At 45.2% G+C, this 16,238-nt stretch overlaps 1 protein-coding gene and 1 long non-coding RNA gene across 11 annotated transcripts in view; one reads left to right on the top strand and one right to left on the bottom strand.

Annotated features, from left to right (window-relative positions):
* LOC147016159 (Kv channel-interacting protein 4-like) overlaps positions 1-16,238 on the bottom strand; it is a 484,774-nt gene that overhangs the window by 92,513 nt on the left and 376,023 nt on the right. Inside the window, exon 2 of one of the 10 annotated variants that reach the window (XM_085848922.1) lies at positions 1,613-1,780. The exons of the other annotated variants lie outside the window; for them this stretch is intronic. Within the exon in view, the coding sequence (XP_085705048.1) occupies positions 1,613-1,655 (43 nt within the window). The 5' untranslated portion in view covers positions 1,656-1,780. The remainder of the gene's footprint in view (positions 1-1,612; positions 1,781-16,238) is intronic. 10 annotated transcript variants of the gene reach the window in all.
* LOC147016161 (uncharacterized) overlaps positions 1-16,238 on the top strand; it is a 117,203-nt gene that overhangs the window by 29,868 nt on the left and 71,097 nt on the right. The gene's annotated exons all lie outside the window — the stretch shown is intronic.

Here is a 16,238-nt window from a genome sequence, read left to right as displayed (position 1 = left end):
AGATAAGCATTGCTAATTCCAAGTGTCAGTACTCAGTGACCTTGACTAAACAATGTGAAAACGAGAAAAAAAGTACCAAGAACTGAAAAACAAAGTCAACCTGGAAACTAAAGATGGTTGACATTGAACCGGTGGTAGTCATTGCAGCTGGAATGCAACACAAAGCAGAACCCAACTGGGATTATGATAATAACAGCGGGAAATGTTACATCAAATGAACTGTAATTGGACACAGTCCATGGATCAGTGACAATCCTTAAAATAACCCTTGGAACAAAGATATGAGACCAGAACGAGTTTGAGGGCGAAAACACCAAAATATCACAACATCGCAACCTGTTCCTCTAAACGTGAGCCAGTACATAGGAGGGATACCTTGTGTTGGGGTGAGGGGGTCGTCAGATCACGCTTTCTGAACAAGCAAGGACATAACACAGGAAAAGGAGAATCTATCCACACATCCTGGAACAACAACCCAAGTACAAGAATTGACTGGCATGTTCATGGCCTCACAGCAGCAAAACTGGAAGGGTACTTGGGAGTGCGCATACCTCCTCCACGTAATGCCTGATCCACGAGAACATATCTGGCCCAACACATTTTTGAGATATCATGCTATATATCGTTGTTGCCCGATCTCTCAATGGTGAAGAATCACTTTTAAAATTCTCGTACTCGGATCCGGATCCAGATCTTCATCAAAATCTAATCAGTTCGTCCATATCACACACAGAACCTGTCCATAAAATTTCATCCAGATCCGTCCACAACTTTTTGAGATATCCTGTACACAGACAAACAAACAGACAGAAAGGGGTGAAAACATCACATCCTTCACCTTCTGTGGTGGAGGTAAAAAAATTATTATTTAGTTTAGAGGATAAAATCATTGTCGGAAGATGTCAAAAATCGTTTTTCTTCACATTACACGAACTAGTACGTGCCCGCACGTGTGTGGCCGTATGTGGGGGAAAAAAAAAACTTTCAAACCGCAAGCCACAAACAACATACAGGCCGTTCCTTCGCTCTCGCGTGCCCGTACATGCAACCACCAAAAAAAAAAAATAAACTTTCAAACCACGAGCCACAAACAACAACCACACAGGCCGTTCCTTTGCTCTCGCATGCCCGTACGTGCAACACCCCCCCCCCCACACCAAAAAAAAACTTTCAAACCGCGAGCCACAAACAAATATACAGGCCATTCCTTTGCTCTCGCGTGTCCGTACGTGCAACCCCCCCCCACACACACCAAAAAAAAAAAAAAAACTTTCAAACCGCGAGCCACAAACAACAACCACACAGGCCGTTCCTTCGCTCTCGCCTGACCATACGTGCAACCCCCCCCCACCCCACACCAAAAAAAAAAAAAAAACTTCAAACAACCGCACCAGACGTTCCTTCGCTATCGTAAACGACAACTGGATTTGGGCATTGTGTTTATCTATAAATGTGCATCAGAAATGGAGAAATTATTAGAATACATTCAGTCATCACTATCCAGAGGAATGTCCACAAGCATTCCACGAATTATCGCTTACATTGAAGTAACAACTGCTGTGATACTTACACACACAGAGATAATTAAAATCCAAATTAAAATCAACTTTACCTCCCTGTCCTTGCTTGTCATGACATTCGCTGCCATTAACCATTGCCACTCCTTCGCCACGTTAACTGAGGCACCGATCGATCCCCATCGTAACCGGCACGGCACGTGACGTCATCGTCGGCCAGCAGCGCACCGGCCTACGCAGCCACGCCTACACAGCAACGTGTCCTGTGATTGGTTGGTAAATAAATGGTCATAACTTGGGAAGCACTTTCCGATTAATATCAAACCTTAAAAAGGCACAACTCAGGTCCCCAGCAATATACCTGGCAAGTTTCAATTAGATCGGAGCAGTGGTTGTCAAGAAACAGCAGTCACAGACACAGACACACAGACACACACAGTTGCTGGAATTATAGATAGACTAGTGCGTGCCCGTACGTGCATGGCCGTACGTGCAAAAAAAAAATTCAAACCACGAGCCAGAAGAAACAACCACACAGGCCATTCCTTCGCTCTCGCGTGCCCGTACGTGTGTGGCCGTACGTGCAAACCAAAAAAAAAAAACATTTTCAAGCTGAGAGCCAGAAACAACAACCACACAGACCGTTCCTTCGTTCTCACCTGCCTGTACGCGCGTGGCCCAAAAGTTCGCATATCGCAGTTACGATAATTATTCGCAATTTAGTTTTAATGGCCAATTATTCAATTAGCGACAACGTATTTTGCCTTTTCGCAATGTCATCGCAAGGAAAAACACAAAGAGAAGAGGAGAGAGAACCCCCCCCCCCGAAAAAAACCTTTCAAACCGCGAGACAGAAACAACAACCACACAGGCCATTCCTTCGCTCTCGCGTGCCCGTATGTGTGTGGCCGTACATGCAAAAAAACAAACAAACAAAAAAACTTTCAAATAACCACACAGGCCGTTCCTTCGCTCTCGTAAACGACGACTGGATTGGGGCATTGTGTTTATCTATAAATGCGCAGAAGAAATCGAGAAATTATTAGAATACACTAAGTCATCACTATCCGGAAGTCCGTACGTTGTAACCCGTAATGGGGAACGCGGCTGAGGATCTCATCCCCATCGACCACGCCTACGCAGCAACGTGTCCTGTCATTGGTTGGTAAATAAATGGCCATAACTTGGGAAGCACTTCTCCAATTAATATCAAACCTTGAAAAGGCACATCCTCATGTCCCCAGTAATATACCTGGCAAGTTTCAATTAGATTGGAACAGTGGTTGTCGAGAAACAGCGGTCACACACACACACACACACACACACACACACACACACACACACACACACACACACACACACACACACACACACACACACACACACACACACACACACACACACACTGCTGGAATTATAGATAGATGAATGCACATGAGCCGGAAATAGGAGGCCACAGATGTACTTGTCACCATTTGTAACATCCTTTGTTTTATCCAGGGCTGCCCCGAGATCAAAAGACACGCCAGGCAAGGGGCATCTTTGGCACCCCATCACCATTTATTCAACTTCTGAAAACATGATGAGAGGGTTGCAAGGGAAGGCACTGGTGTGGTGGTAGCAAGGGAAGGCAGTGGTAAATGATGTAGTGACGGCAGGCAGTGGTGAGGTGGAAGCAATGGCGAGCAGTGGTGAGGGTGCAGCAATAGAGATTGGTAGGAATGAGGCCAGGGAGAGTTTTTGTTTGTGATGAGACCATTCAATATGTCAATTCTTAATTCTGCAGGAAGGATTGTAGATGGAGTTCTGTACAGTTTTGAAGGAGCAGGAGTTAGAAACATTGAAGAAAGGTTAAATGACATGGTATCAGGTCCTGGCAGGTTGACGTTGGTTGTAGGGGACGACCTGGGAACAAATGATGTAGGGAAAGTTTCCTCTGAGGATTTGTAAAATAGACACAGGAGATTGGGAAAGCCGGTGAAAGCAAAGGGTTGTGAGGTAATTTTTTCTGGGATTCTCCCAAGATCAGGAAATGGAATATAATGTATGAGCAAAGTGAGAGACGTCAACCTATGGATGGAAGAATGGTGTAGACAGGAAGGTTTAGCATTTCCGAAGCAGTGGGAAAAATTTTGTGGGCAAAGGGATCGGGGTGTCCAGGCTAAGGTAGACTTTATATGCAGTATTAACAAGGAGGTGTTTACAAGAGGATCTGATGGAGATTTTTAACAAAATAAAGGGTTTGACAAAACAAGTGCAGAAGAATTCTTCAGCAGAATAGACAGTGATCGGGTTAGGGACCATCGTCTGAAAGTAAAGACGAGGAGAGTTAAGACAGTGTTAAGGTAAGGGTCTTTCAGTCAGAGAGCTGTTGATGCATGGAATGGTCTCCCTGGAAAGGTAGTGGCAGCAGAGAGTTGATAGGTTCGAATTGAAACTAGATAGGTACGCACAAGCATTGGAGATAGAGGGGTATCGGGATATTCGCAGGTCTTATTGGTAGTTCGAGTACGGATGGGTGATTGTTTACATGTGTGCTGATTGTGATGTCTGTGAGAGGGTCTCATCAAGGAATAGTGTGTGGTTGGTGTTGTATATTCTTCACTCTGAAACTGCCTAGTCCACCTCCCCCCCCTCCACTCCATGAAACACCCAAGCGATATCCTTGAGGCCGCCACACTTTTCTCATCCCCACTCCCCCCCCCCCCGCCCTCCCCCATCCCTTCAATAAATTAAGTCTCTGGCTTGACAGATTTATTAAACCTGGTGTTGTAATGTAGGCATCATGGGTCGAATGGTCTCCTCCTGTATCAAAGTTCCTTGTTATAGATTTGTGGCCGGCGCACCCCAAGCCCGTCAGCCGGCGCCTCCTGAGCCCAGTGCCCAATGCGGTCGCTTGGGTTGCCTGCCCCTAAATCTGGCACTGGATTTATTGGTTCATGAAAAAATATTTTCACGAAAAAAATTATTGGTTCACGAAAAAATATTTTCATGAAAAAAATAGGTGACCACTATAATCGTTATTGTTGTGTGTCTGTCTGTCTGTCTGTCTGTCTGTCCCGAGCATAGCTCCGTGGGTTTTGATCCGATCCTGATAAAATTTTGGTGGGAGGTTTATATCATGATCTCGTTGTGTTTTCCTGAACATGGGCATGGTGCGCCCATTATGGGCAGCACCACGCCCATTATGGGCAGCACCACGCCCAAAAACCTGTGTTTTTAGGGGGTAGCCGATTTCAATTTGCATCTTCTCCTTGGGGGTTTGGCGAATCTGACAGGCGTTTCAGTATTTGGTTCGCCCAATGGCACCTGCATAGCCCCACGGAGCTCGATTTTTCATTTTCGTCACAAGGTCAAGGTCACAAGGTCAAGGTCACAAGGTCACAAACATAGAAAATTTCGAATTTTGACATAAAAATCAAACGACTGCCCAAACTTTGAGAGCTAGGATGACAATATTTTTTATGCATAATCTTGAGGTCATTCCCCACCGAAAGTCTTGAAACCATTTTGCTCTATCTGAATCACCTAACCTGTGGCGCCCCCTTCAAGTTTGTTTTTACGCTGATTTCATTAAAGTATGGATAATCTGAGGAGTGCAAAATACCATAGAGCCTATATGACGTTATATTGTTTCTGGAATGTTCCAGAAGAAGTTTTGCACCAAAGGTCATAATCCTTGACCTTTGACCTTTAAAGGTCACAAAGGTCAAATTTTCAAAGTTGTGGAAACCGAACCGGATTTTGGACCTTCTTCGACGAACTAACTCCAATAAGCTATAGCACGTATCCTGTTTCCTTATTTTAATGTCCACAACATTGTTTTGTGACCTTTAAAGGTTATGCAAAAGTCAAATTTTTTAAGTTGTTGAACGAAACCGGGTTTTCGACATTTTGCAACTAACTTGTCACTCATGCCACATCATGTTGATCATTTTTATAACTTGGTCAAACATTATCACATTGTCTCATCCTTGACTTCTGAAACAATCTACATCGTCAAATACCGCTCGTGAACCATCGTCGTCTCCAGACTTGTCCACATTGTATTTGGTAGTTATAGGTATGTAATGAAAACATTTCAACCACTAAAACAAACACATCAACAAAGTAATCCAGTTTTAAAACAAATTCTTCTTATCCCAAGTAAATCACCAACTTGAGCTCTTAAACGAAGTCTTCAAAACCTGAAACTTGGCTACTTCACTCCGAACATCTTAAATAGTGATAACCAAAGAAATCAAAGTAAGATTCAGGTTTCTGAATAATGATGTCACTACCTCCTTAGACTTTGGTCGACTATCCCCTGTGAATGTAACCTAAACCCAACAAGCTTTTTCTATTACCACCGGACACTGTGTCGATTGCTCAAGTTTCTTACCCACCAATTATTTTCTTGTGCAAGTCCATATGTATAGAAATATAGATTAAGAACCCCAACCCCTCCCCTCGATATGTGCACTACCCTGCCACCCCCAGTCCCCCCTCCTTTACAACCTGCATCTTTGTATCTGCAAATTTGGGAAGTTTTTCCTCTGCTTGGCAATCAAATTCGTTTATGCAAATTACAAACAGTAAGGATCCTCACACTCGCCACAAAGCTGTCTCACCTGGGTTCGATTCCCAACCCAGCTGTAAACTGTGATCCCGGGGTTTCACAGGCAGAGTGGTTAAATGTGTGTGCCGTCCCTTGGATGGACGTTAAACGGATGTCCCTTCTGCCAACATTAGTTGGTGGACGTTAAGGATCTGAAGGTGTCCTTCACGAAGAGCAGGTGAGCTATTGGCAGCACCTGAACAAATTACAAATTCTTGCCCTAACCAGCAGATGGCATTGCATCAGCGGCACAGCCACGCACTCAGTCAATGATGCCACCCCGCAGTGCTCCACCTTACTCCACTCTACCCACAACTGAAGCTTACTGGTCTGGAGTTTTCCAACAATTCTCTCAATTCTTTCTTAAATACTGTACTGGCGTTTTATTTGCTATTTTTCAAAGTACCTACAAATAAAAAGACCCTTATAAGGCAAGGAAAATACGCTGTGAGCAGTGTGACCACTCCTTGGCTTTTTTCACAAGGTCTTGGCTATTCGTTGTTCACCTTGGCGTCTTGGTTTTTTATAGGTTTTCTATAATCATCGCTTTTCCGAAACCTTGTGAATTACACTGGTCAACAATTTTTTACTTTCTGAATGTTGTCTAGATTTCTACAAGTGAATTAGGGTATTCTGGCACTGCTGAATCAGGAAATGGCATCCGTTTCTCTCCATCAGGTCAGGTTTTTGTGCTAAGTTGATTTGAAAAAATCAGATCTTGTGACAAAATCAATTACATTTTTGTGGCATTATCAGCTGATTTTTGTCAACACATATCATCCTAAACATGTTTTTAAGAAAAAAAAATGTTTTGCCAACAACATTTATTGATTACATGATAGAAACATCGATTACTGTCATCTGAATGGTGGGCATTGATAAAGGTAAGTACAAGTAAATTGCATGTTGCGTCACCACTGTTCAAACTTCAGGGCTTGAACTTCCGTTTCTTCGAACTCCTGGAATGTTCAGCGGCAGGGAGGTCTCTCTTCAGATTCCAACAGTAGTCAGCCATCATGACTGCATCCCAGCGACCCTGATACCTGGTCTCCATCTCCTTCATGTCCTGATGGAATCTCTCCCCCTGCTCGTCACTCATTGAACCCAGGTTCTCAGGAAACCGGTTCATATGTGAAAATAGGTAGTACATCTTGATGCTCATGTTGCAGCCCAGGTTTCTGAAAGCAGTCAGCATGTTGTTGACAAGTTCTGCGTAGTTTCTGGCCTTATTGTTGCCAAGAAAGTTCTTCACTACCAAAACAAATGTCTTCCACGCTTCCAGTTCCACTTCGTTCATTGAGTTTTTGAACTCTGGATCTCTGATGAGCTGACGGATCTGAGAACCATCAAAGATGCCAGCTTTCAACTTCTCCATGGTCAATCCTGGAAAAGCCTGGCACAAGTAAGTGAAGCAGTCACCATCTTTGTCCAGAGCCTTGGTGAACTGCTTGATTAAGCCGAGCTTGATGTGCAGCGGTGGGAAGAGTATTCTGTCTCTGTCCACCAGAGGGTCGTTGATGACGTTCCTTTCTTTGCATGGCACCAATTCCTCCCGCACAGGCCAGTCCTTCTTCGTGTAATGCTGAGCATGGTCCCTACTATCCCACATGCACAGAAAACATGGGTACTTGGTGAAGCCAGACTGTTGTCCCAACAAAAAGTTCACCATCTTCAGGTCAACACAAATAAACCACTTATGCTGATCATAACCAATTTTCTCCAGCACGTACTTCACCGCTTCATACTTCTCCTTCAGTGTAGTCGAGTGAGCAATGGGTACAGAGGCAAACTGGTTGCCGTTGTGTAGCAGAACACATTTCAGTGATCGCTTGCTGCTGTCAATGAACAGTCTCCAATCTTTGGGTTCGTACTGTGGCACTCCAAGCTTGAGCAGAAGCTGCGCAATATCAGCACAGTACACCAAGTCCTTCTCTTCAGAGAAAAAAACGGAGGTACTCTTGATGCCTGTTGCGGAAGAAGCTGATGCGAGCACTGTCAGAGAGGAGGTTTTTTTCCTTCAATCTGGATGCCAACAGTTCGGCAGAGTCCTTTGACAAGCTGAGGTCACGAACTAGATCATTCAACTCCTTTTGGGAAAATGGATGTGGAGCATCATCTTCAAGAACCACTTCTTCTTCTTCATGTCCTTCAACACTGGAGGCATCTTCGTCACTAATGTCAGGAAGTTCGCCGAAGACAGGCACTGGAATTGCATCACAATGAGCTACAGGACGACGTGCTGATTGAAGATCAGGATACTTGAGGCTGCCCCGGTTCTTTCTGTTGATTCCAGACACATCAACAGCGCAGAAGTAGCAGTCAGTGACATGGTTTGTCGGCTCCCTCCAAACCATGGGAATTCCAAACTTCAGACCAAATTCCAAACTTCAGCCTCACCAATTTTTGGAAGATTTTGAGGTTTTATGACTTCAAACTGATCCCTTTTCGACATAATCACCCATAACTATCGTACCTGAATACTTCTTGTCATTAAAATAATTATTTCCAATCAAAACAATTATTTGAGATGACATTTTACCCCCACCAACTTCTTCTAAAATGCTCCACACATGCGTACATGTGAACAAAAATGTAAAAAACGACATGTGGCCATATCTCAAAAACTTGACCTGATTGAACAAAACTAATGTGAGTTTTGGATTCAGCGCATCAGATTCGTCCTAAATCAGCTTAAAAAATGCAGACAACAAATTTGTTGTTGACCAGTGTTATTGGCTTTTTTCATTGGCTCACTTTGGCATTTATGAAAATGAGGAGTGGTCACACTGCCTGTGAGGGTCTAATCCAGATATGATGCAACCACAGGTGGATTGTGAGCCAGCTAATGCGGAGATAATGTGATGATACCGAGATGATCCTGGTCAGGATGAAAACAAGGCTCACATCATCATTGTGACAGAGTGTTTAGGTCTTTGTGAGCATTTTCACTCTTTGGGGACAGTATCGCTGTGGTACCGTTCGGTCTGCACTCGCTCATCTCAGAGTTGGCAGCACGACCTGCACTTGGAAGACAGCAGAACAGAGGAGATGGAGAGCGCTAAGCCAGGTAACAGCTGAGGTTCCCATTGCAACGAAAGTGGAACGGTGGCAGCAAAAATCATGTGCACCTTATTAACGACTAAAAGCACATAAAGTAGGGATATTAGCCACGTGGGGGCAGCCCGTAACATGCTTACTGTGCCCTCAAGGATGAAGATCACACAGACATAAAGATATAAAAAATGTGCAACGAATTTGTGGTTTCTATGAGGGTTGGAACTTCTGAAGATCAGGATCACTGACAATCGGCCTCACATGTGGATAAGCTCACTGAGAGTCAAGTCAGCCTTCAGGTTCAGTAAAGGTCAGGCTCACTGAGTATTGGTCCTCAGAGGGTCAGGCTCACTGAAACTTGGCCTCAAAATGTCAGGCTTATATTTGGTCAAGCTCCCTGAGATTCGGTCTGGCTGAGGGTCGGCCTCTCCGATGGTCCGGCTGAGGGTCGGCCTCTATTAGGGTTGAGGTTAGTTTTTATTAAATGCAGCACTAGGAAACGTACCCATCTCAGTGATGGGAAAACGTTAAGTTAATCTATCAATTTAAATTATTTAATGGACTTCAAAAGTTAATTGTGTTGCACTCTTGGTTTCACTCAGAACCAAAGCTCTGAGCTACTTATACATCCCACTGCAAAATGGTGGTGCAACATCGGGCGGCGGCGATTGTATTTCTCTCAAAAGAGGGCAAAAGACTGTATCATCAATGTGAGTCCCTTGGGTGGACGTTAAACCGGTGCCCCATCTGCCAGCATTAGTTGGTGGATGTTCAAGATCCCACGGACTCCTTTGCAACGAGTGGGCGAGCTATCGCTGGCACCATAGCCAAATTCCAAATTCCTGCCCTAACCAGCAGAGGGCATTGCATCAGCAGCACAGCCACGGTCTCAGCCAATGATGCTACCCCACAGTCTTGTGCTGTACACCAACGAAGAAGAAGAAATTGATGTGCTGAATGAAGCACCCAGTGGAGGATCGTGACCAAATCGAACTGCCAGAAGATCTTGGCATTCGAGGACGTTCTTTGTGCGCCTGATCTTTCACGCATTTAGAATCCATTTGTTGGGTTCGCACGTCTGGGATAATTTCCACATTCGTAGAGGAGCAACAGAAAGGAATGCGACAAATGTCACAAAGAAATGCATCTCATCGATCGGATTATTTGGAGAGAAATTAAATGTTGGTGAAAGTTTCTCCTTCAAATTGTTCAATCACAAATGGTGCGCAGGTATATCTAAGCACTGCCATCATATCCCCTTCCCAAATAGCTGTCCTTTTCAAACATCTTCGTCTCCATCAAACTGCTCTTTTTGGTTGTTGACCACATCGATTCAAAATTGTATGAAATAAATATCCTTGTCCAAGGGTGAAGTTCTTGCAAATGCATGAATTGGACGACGCTAAGACTAGTGCAACAACAGGTGAAATGCCTTAGCACCTCTGATTGCACACATATCTCGTTATTAAACTTCAGAGGGAGTGAGACGTAATTGAGTGTCCATAGCCCACACATTCCAAACCCGTGGGCGAGCATCACTTTTTGTCTTGGTGGAAGAAAGCCTTGGTAGTGATGAACCTTTATTGTGAACATGGTTAGAAATGCTCAGCCTGTATGGTTTGTGCCACTTTCATCAGGAATCCAAGGAAGCTCAGTTATCATATGAAAGGTGGGAGACCAAAGAGGAAAGAACCGAAAATGAACACAAACACATCCACACGCACGGACACACCAATGAGGCAGGGCTTGTAACGGATCACTATGAAGTTGCATTGTATATACAATATCACTGTGAGTGTCTTGTTGAATTTGAAAATCCATACAGGTATAAATATAATAGCTTAGTGGATACATTATACAAGGTAAACGTATTGTAAAAGAGTTCCACATTTGGTGCTTTGATCAAAATCCATGGCTGGATTCGTGAGACAGACAGGCTTGTCGTTTAAAAAAATTTTTTTTTTGTACAATGTCTAGGCTCATGGAGGAGCGTGAAGTGAGAGAAAGGAGAAGGGAACGTACCGACCAAGGTGGCCGGGTCCAGATGGTCCTTCTATAGATCAGATACAAATACCAAATTATGTAATCTTCACCCAGCATTACAAATGTTGGCCTTTTGTATCAAATAAATTGCCAAAAATTGATTTTAATAAACTAACAACATTAGGTGAATCAAAAATAAAGATAAAAACATAATATCGTCAATTGATAAATAAAGGATTTAAAACAAAACCAAGGGAGTTATTCCCGAACAATACTGTACGTCACGAAGAGGCCTGGCCAGGTGCGGTGACGGAAGAGAGGTGGTCGATGCGAATGTGAACTTTGCTCGATTTTGGATTACAAAAGAAACAGAATTAGGGGATCAATAGTGTATGTGTGTAGAAAAATGTGTAACTTCAAAACACCCCTGAGCCACAAGTGTGCCTCGCTGACCGGGTCTTCAGTCGAAGTCCTCAGGATCATCCCGTTTCGGCCCTTCAACCTCGATACAGTCAGCTAAGGTGTGCCAGCAGGGGTCCATTATGCCTCCAGATGCAGCAAGTACACTTGGATGCATACGTACCCCTACCCCCAGTCAGCAAGAACACGAGTTACACCAATAACAACAGCTTCTCAGAATCCACAGCACCGAACATAAATACTGGAGCAACCAACCGACCGTCCAACTTTACAACATGCACCACTCAACGATAAAACACACAAGACATGCACAAAAAAACACACACACATACACAACCAACTGACTAACCTCACAGCATACACTGTTCAAATCAACATCCCTCCATATCTCTTCCACACTCAATAACTTCCCCTTTTAGGGCTGAAAGAAACCCCACCCAATCGATCTCAACCTACACCTTTTGACCTTCCTCCATAAACTTCCTTCAAATCCAAAGTGAGCCATTCAAGGCAACCTGGGCCACTCTCTCACACCTCCTCCTTTCTGTTCCACATGCTCCACTCAAAGTCGAGCAAGAAATGCATAGAAGGAATTGCCAATATACCCACCACACCACACCTCAAATGGCTGACAAGAAACTTGCCATCCCTTCTCCTGAGACTCCGCTTCCAGTTCACCATAATTTCCTCTCTTCCTCTCATGCACCTCCTCCATATTCTCTTCCCAAGGTACTGACAATTGCCCAAAGATGACATGCTTTGTTGTACCTGACCAGATGACAATGTCAGGCCACAAACTTGTCACACAGATCTCCTATGGAAATAACATCTGTGGCTTTAGGTCTGCCACCACGTGCTAATCACATGCATTTGGCAGACCTGTTACCTTCCACCGTCTTCCACCTCTTACCACTGAGCCCTCTTTTACAAAACACCACCTCTCTCTCATGGGCCTCCTCCTCCTTTTCCACTCCCATCTTTCTCTATCTCATCACCTCTTGTTGCATCATCTCCACTACCGCTGCCGACACTTGATCATGCCGCCATCTATATCTTCCTGCTGCCAATGCTACTGAGGATGCACTCAGTGCATGCTGCATCATTCCACGACCTCCGCACCAAGCGCAGCTCTCCTTTTGCAACAACCCCCCACACCCTCAAGTTTGCTGGCAATGGAAGCACATCATACATTGCCCGCAACAGGAAATTCAATAGTATTGACTCCATGCTCCAAATCTCTTGCTATTTCAACATCCTCACCTGCACACCTTCCCACCGAGTCCAAGCAACTTGCTGTTCCTCTCCGATTGCCTTCATTTTCCTCCTCTCCTCTCCTCCTCCTTTCTTCCAACCGCCACTCTGAACCATCTTCCTCCTTTCCTTCACACATGTATTTCCTCATGAATCATGCTTCATCCACCTCAAAACCCTGCTTCCCATGCTGCACCATTCCCATTCTCTACTCCTGTTGCAACCACTCCTCAATTTCATTCACCTCTGCTCTTGCATTTCACTTTTGACTTGCCTTCTTCTCTGGGAGAGAATTATTCACCAATGGATCACTCAAATCCCACACCATCATGAACTCCCACACCCTCACCACCTTGTACTCAGTTATCGATGTCATGGGAAACCAGAGTTTTCCACACTGACCGTAAAAAGCAATATTCGTCAAACAGCATGTGCACGTTGTACATGCTGGGAGTCTAAGAGGTATGCATGTATGTCTGCGCTGTTGCTGATGATTCACCAATTTGCAATGATATTGGTCCCGCAGCTGAGGGTGTGTGTAGTATTGGAATTCTCATGTGTGTACTATTTATGAATGCCTTCACAGCTGTGGAGGAACTCTGGCAAGGGTTTGAAACAGCAAAGCGATTACCTTACGTAGCCTTTCATGGTTGCTTCATGCAGCGTCTTCGGATATGAGAGCATGGGACGAGTTTATTTATATATATATATATATATATATATATATATATATATATATATATATATATATATATATATATATATATATATATAAAATCCCAGCCACCTGGGATTGATTGATTTTTTTGATTTTTTTTTTTGTATACATTGTCGAGGCTCGTATGAGAGCTAACACACAATGCACATCAAGGGGGGCATGAGACAGGAGGGGAGGGAGTGGGAAGGACAAAATAGTGGGGAACAGAGACGTTTGGAGATCTGTGGAAGGGAGAGGGATGGGATGGGGAACATGGGGAATATAAGATGGACATTACAGGGACTTTCAGGAAGGAAAGCAGGGAAATTGAAGGAGGTGGGCTTGGGTGGATTATCGCGGGTATAAAAGATTGAGGATTTGGATGGGGGATGATAAGAGGTGGTGGTGAACAGCTGTTTTGAAGGCCTGGAGGGAAAAATGGGAATGAATAGAGTGAGGGAGTTTATTCCAAAGGCGGAAAAAAAGAGGAATGAAAGAGTGAAGGTGAGCAGTGATTCGTGATTTTTGGTAGTTTTACCAGAAGGGGGTTGTTGGCGGACCTTGAGTGCCCTGCGGAAATGTGGTGGGGACAAATCGCAGAGAGAGCAGGGGGGCGAGGCTGGAGAGGAGACGGTAGAAGACAAAGACCACTGACCAACCTGCGGTGATTCAGTGAGAGGCCCAAAGACTCAGCCTCATTGCGGGAGATGCCAATGATCCGAAATGCCTTGGTTTCTACAGCGTGAAGCGGAGAAAGGTGGGAGGCAGGAGCACCAGCCCAGAGGGGAGAGCAGTACTCCATCAAGCTGTGGACAAAAGCTTTGTAAGTAGTCAGGAACTCAGGTGGGCTGAGGAAGGACCTTGCACGACAGAGGATTCCCAGTCGGCGACTGGCTTTGGAGGCAAGGTTTGAAATGTGGCTTTCCAAGGAAAGGTCATGGCAGATAGTGAGACCCAGAAGCTTGAAAGAAAGGACTTCTTTCAGAGGATTGTTGAGAAAGTGGATGGGGGGGTTTCTAAATGGTCCTTTCAAAGAGACATAGTGAGTGTGAGATTTGTCCGGATTGAAAGACATGTTCCACGTGTTGGACCAGTTTGTGATTTTACCCAGATCTGCAGTGAGCGAAGAAGCTGCTGCTTGCCGGTCTGAGGGATGACCGATGGTACGGCAGAGGGTGGAGTCATCAGCAAAGAGATATAGAGGATTTTCCAGAGAGTCAGAGAGATCATTGATGAAAACCAGAAAAAGAACAGGGCCCAGAACGCAACCTTGAGGAACTCTAGCCTGGACAGGAAGGGGGGATGAAAGAACTCCATTTAGGACCACACGTTGACTGTGACAGGAGAGGAAGTCTGCGAGCCATGAGTGGAGATGGCCTTGGATACCATAGGAAGAGAGTTTGGTGAGCAGGGCAGGGTGCCAGACTGTGTCAAAAGCACGTGATATGTCCAGGGATATGGCTCGGATTTCCTGTCTGGCATTGGGGGCTTCCATCCATTGTTGGGAGAGCAGAAGCAGCATATCCAGGGTAGAGTGACCTGGTCTGAAACCAAATTCGGTGAGCTTAGGTGAGATATTACGTGAGATTAGGTGAGAGATCTGATTATGTGAGAGATAATTGGTTATTCCCCCCATTCACAGGTGGGAGATGTGGGTGGGTCTTTCTTGAGTACACACACACACATATATGTTGTTACGAATTTGGAATTCGATTGCACACAACATACAGGTTCCTTTAGTCAGCTATGTCGATAAATGCTTGTTCCCTAGATAGCTCACCTTCCATTGTTTAAATGTTCAGAAATCGATTAGATGCGCTGCGGATCGATTTAATAGTTAGGGAACGAACAATGGAGACATCCCTCCCCCTCTTCTGTGAAGAGCAAGAAGAACCCTGCCGTCCCATGACTCATGATGTCAACAACTCCCTCCCACCCATGGCTGAGCGGGGGATGGGGCACGAGGGCATGAGTCATGAGTCACGCCGGGAGCGGGGGAAGGGTGGGAGGAGGATAAGAGGAGATCTTTTCTTTGTTCGTGTTCGGGAGTTGGAGTAGTAAGCTTTTTGCTTCGGCAGAGAGTAGACGTTCAGCAGACCTTCAGGTCCTGCTTGGCTTGGGTTAGGGTTGAGGCCTTCGGAAGCTTTTTGCTTCGGCTGGCTCAGTGAGCTTCGGCTGAGGCCTGGCTCAGGAGAAGGCTTTTTGCTTTGGTGGTTCAGTGAGCTTCGGCTTCTGCTTGGCTTGGGAGAGCTTTTTGCTTCGAGCTGCTTTGCTTGGAAGAGAGTTAAGCTGGTCGCTCAGCTCGAGCTGCGAGTGGTGGCTTCTTCTTCTACTTGGTTCGTGGAGCTCTTTATTCTCCATTTTGGTTCCCGGCTTGGTGCGACTCATCGACCTCTTCGTGGAGGTGGTTCCTCGGGGAAGCGACGCATCAACGGGAAGGATCGGTGCCTCGTCTCACCAGCACGTCTTGAGAAGCGCGGGAGGATTCACGAGAGCTTGAGAAGGATCGCAGCTCACGGTGATTGGATCCAGCTCGCTCTCGCTGGAGCCTGGGTCCGAACAACATGAAGACCACACGAGGTGGAGAGGTTCAAGATAGGTTCTGGGTTTCAGCTCACCTGTCCTCCAAGCTGGAGCTCGTTATTAAAGGCCTCTGCCACCATTTCTTGGGTGTGTGTGTGTGCGTACGTGTGTCCGTGGGCCTGTCTAATAAGTAGGA

This window comes from Eptatretus burgeri, chromosome 12, assembly GCF_056783735.1.
Source record: "Eptatretus burgeri isolate ZD-2024b chromosome 12, Ebu_testis_v1, whole genome shotgun sequence".
Taxonomy (NCBI): Eukaryota; Metazoa; Chordata; class Myxini; order Myxiniformes; family Myxinidae; genus Eptatretus; species Eptatretus burgeri.
The sequence above is the reverse complement of the archived record's forward strand: the minus strand, read 5'-3'. Positions and strand labels throughout refer to the sequence as shown.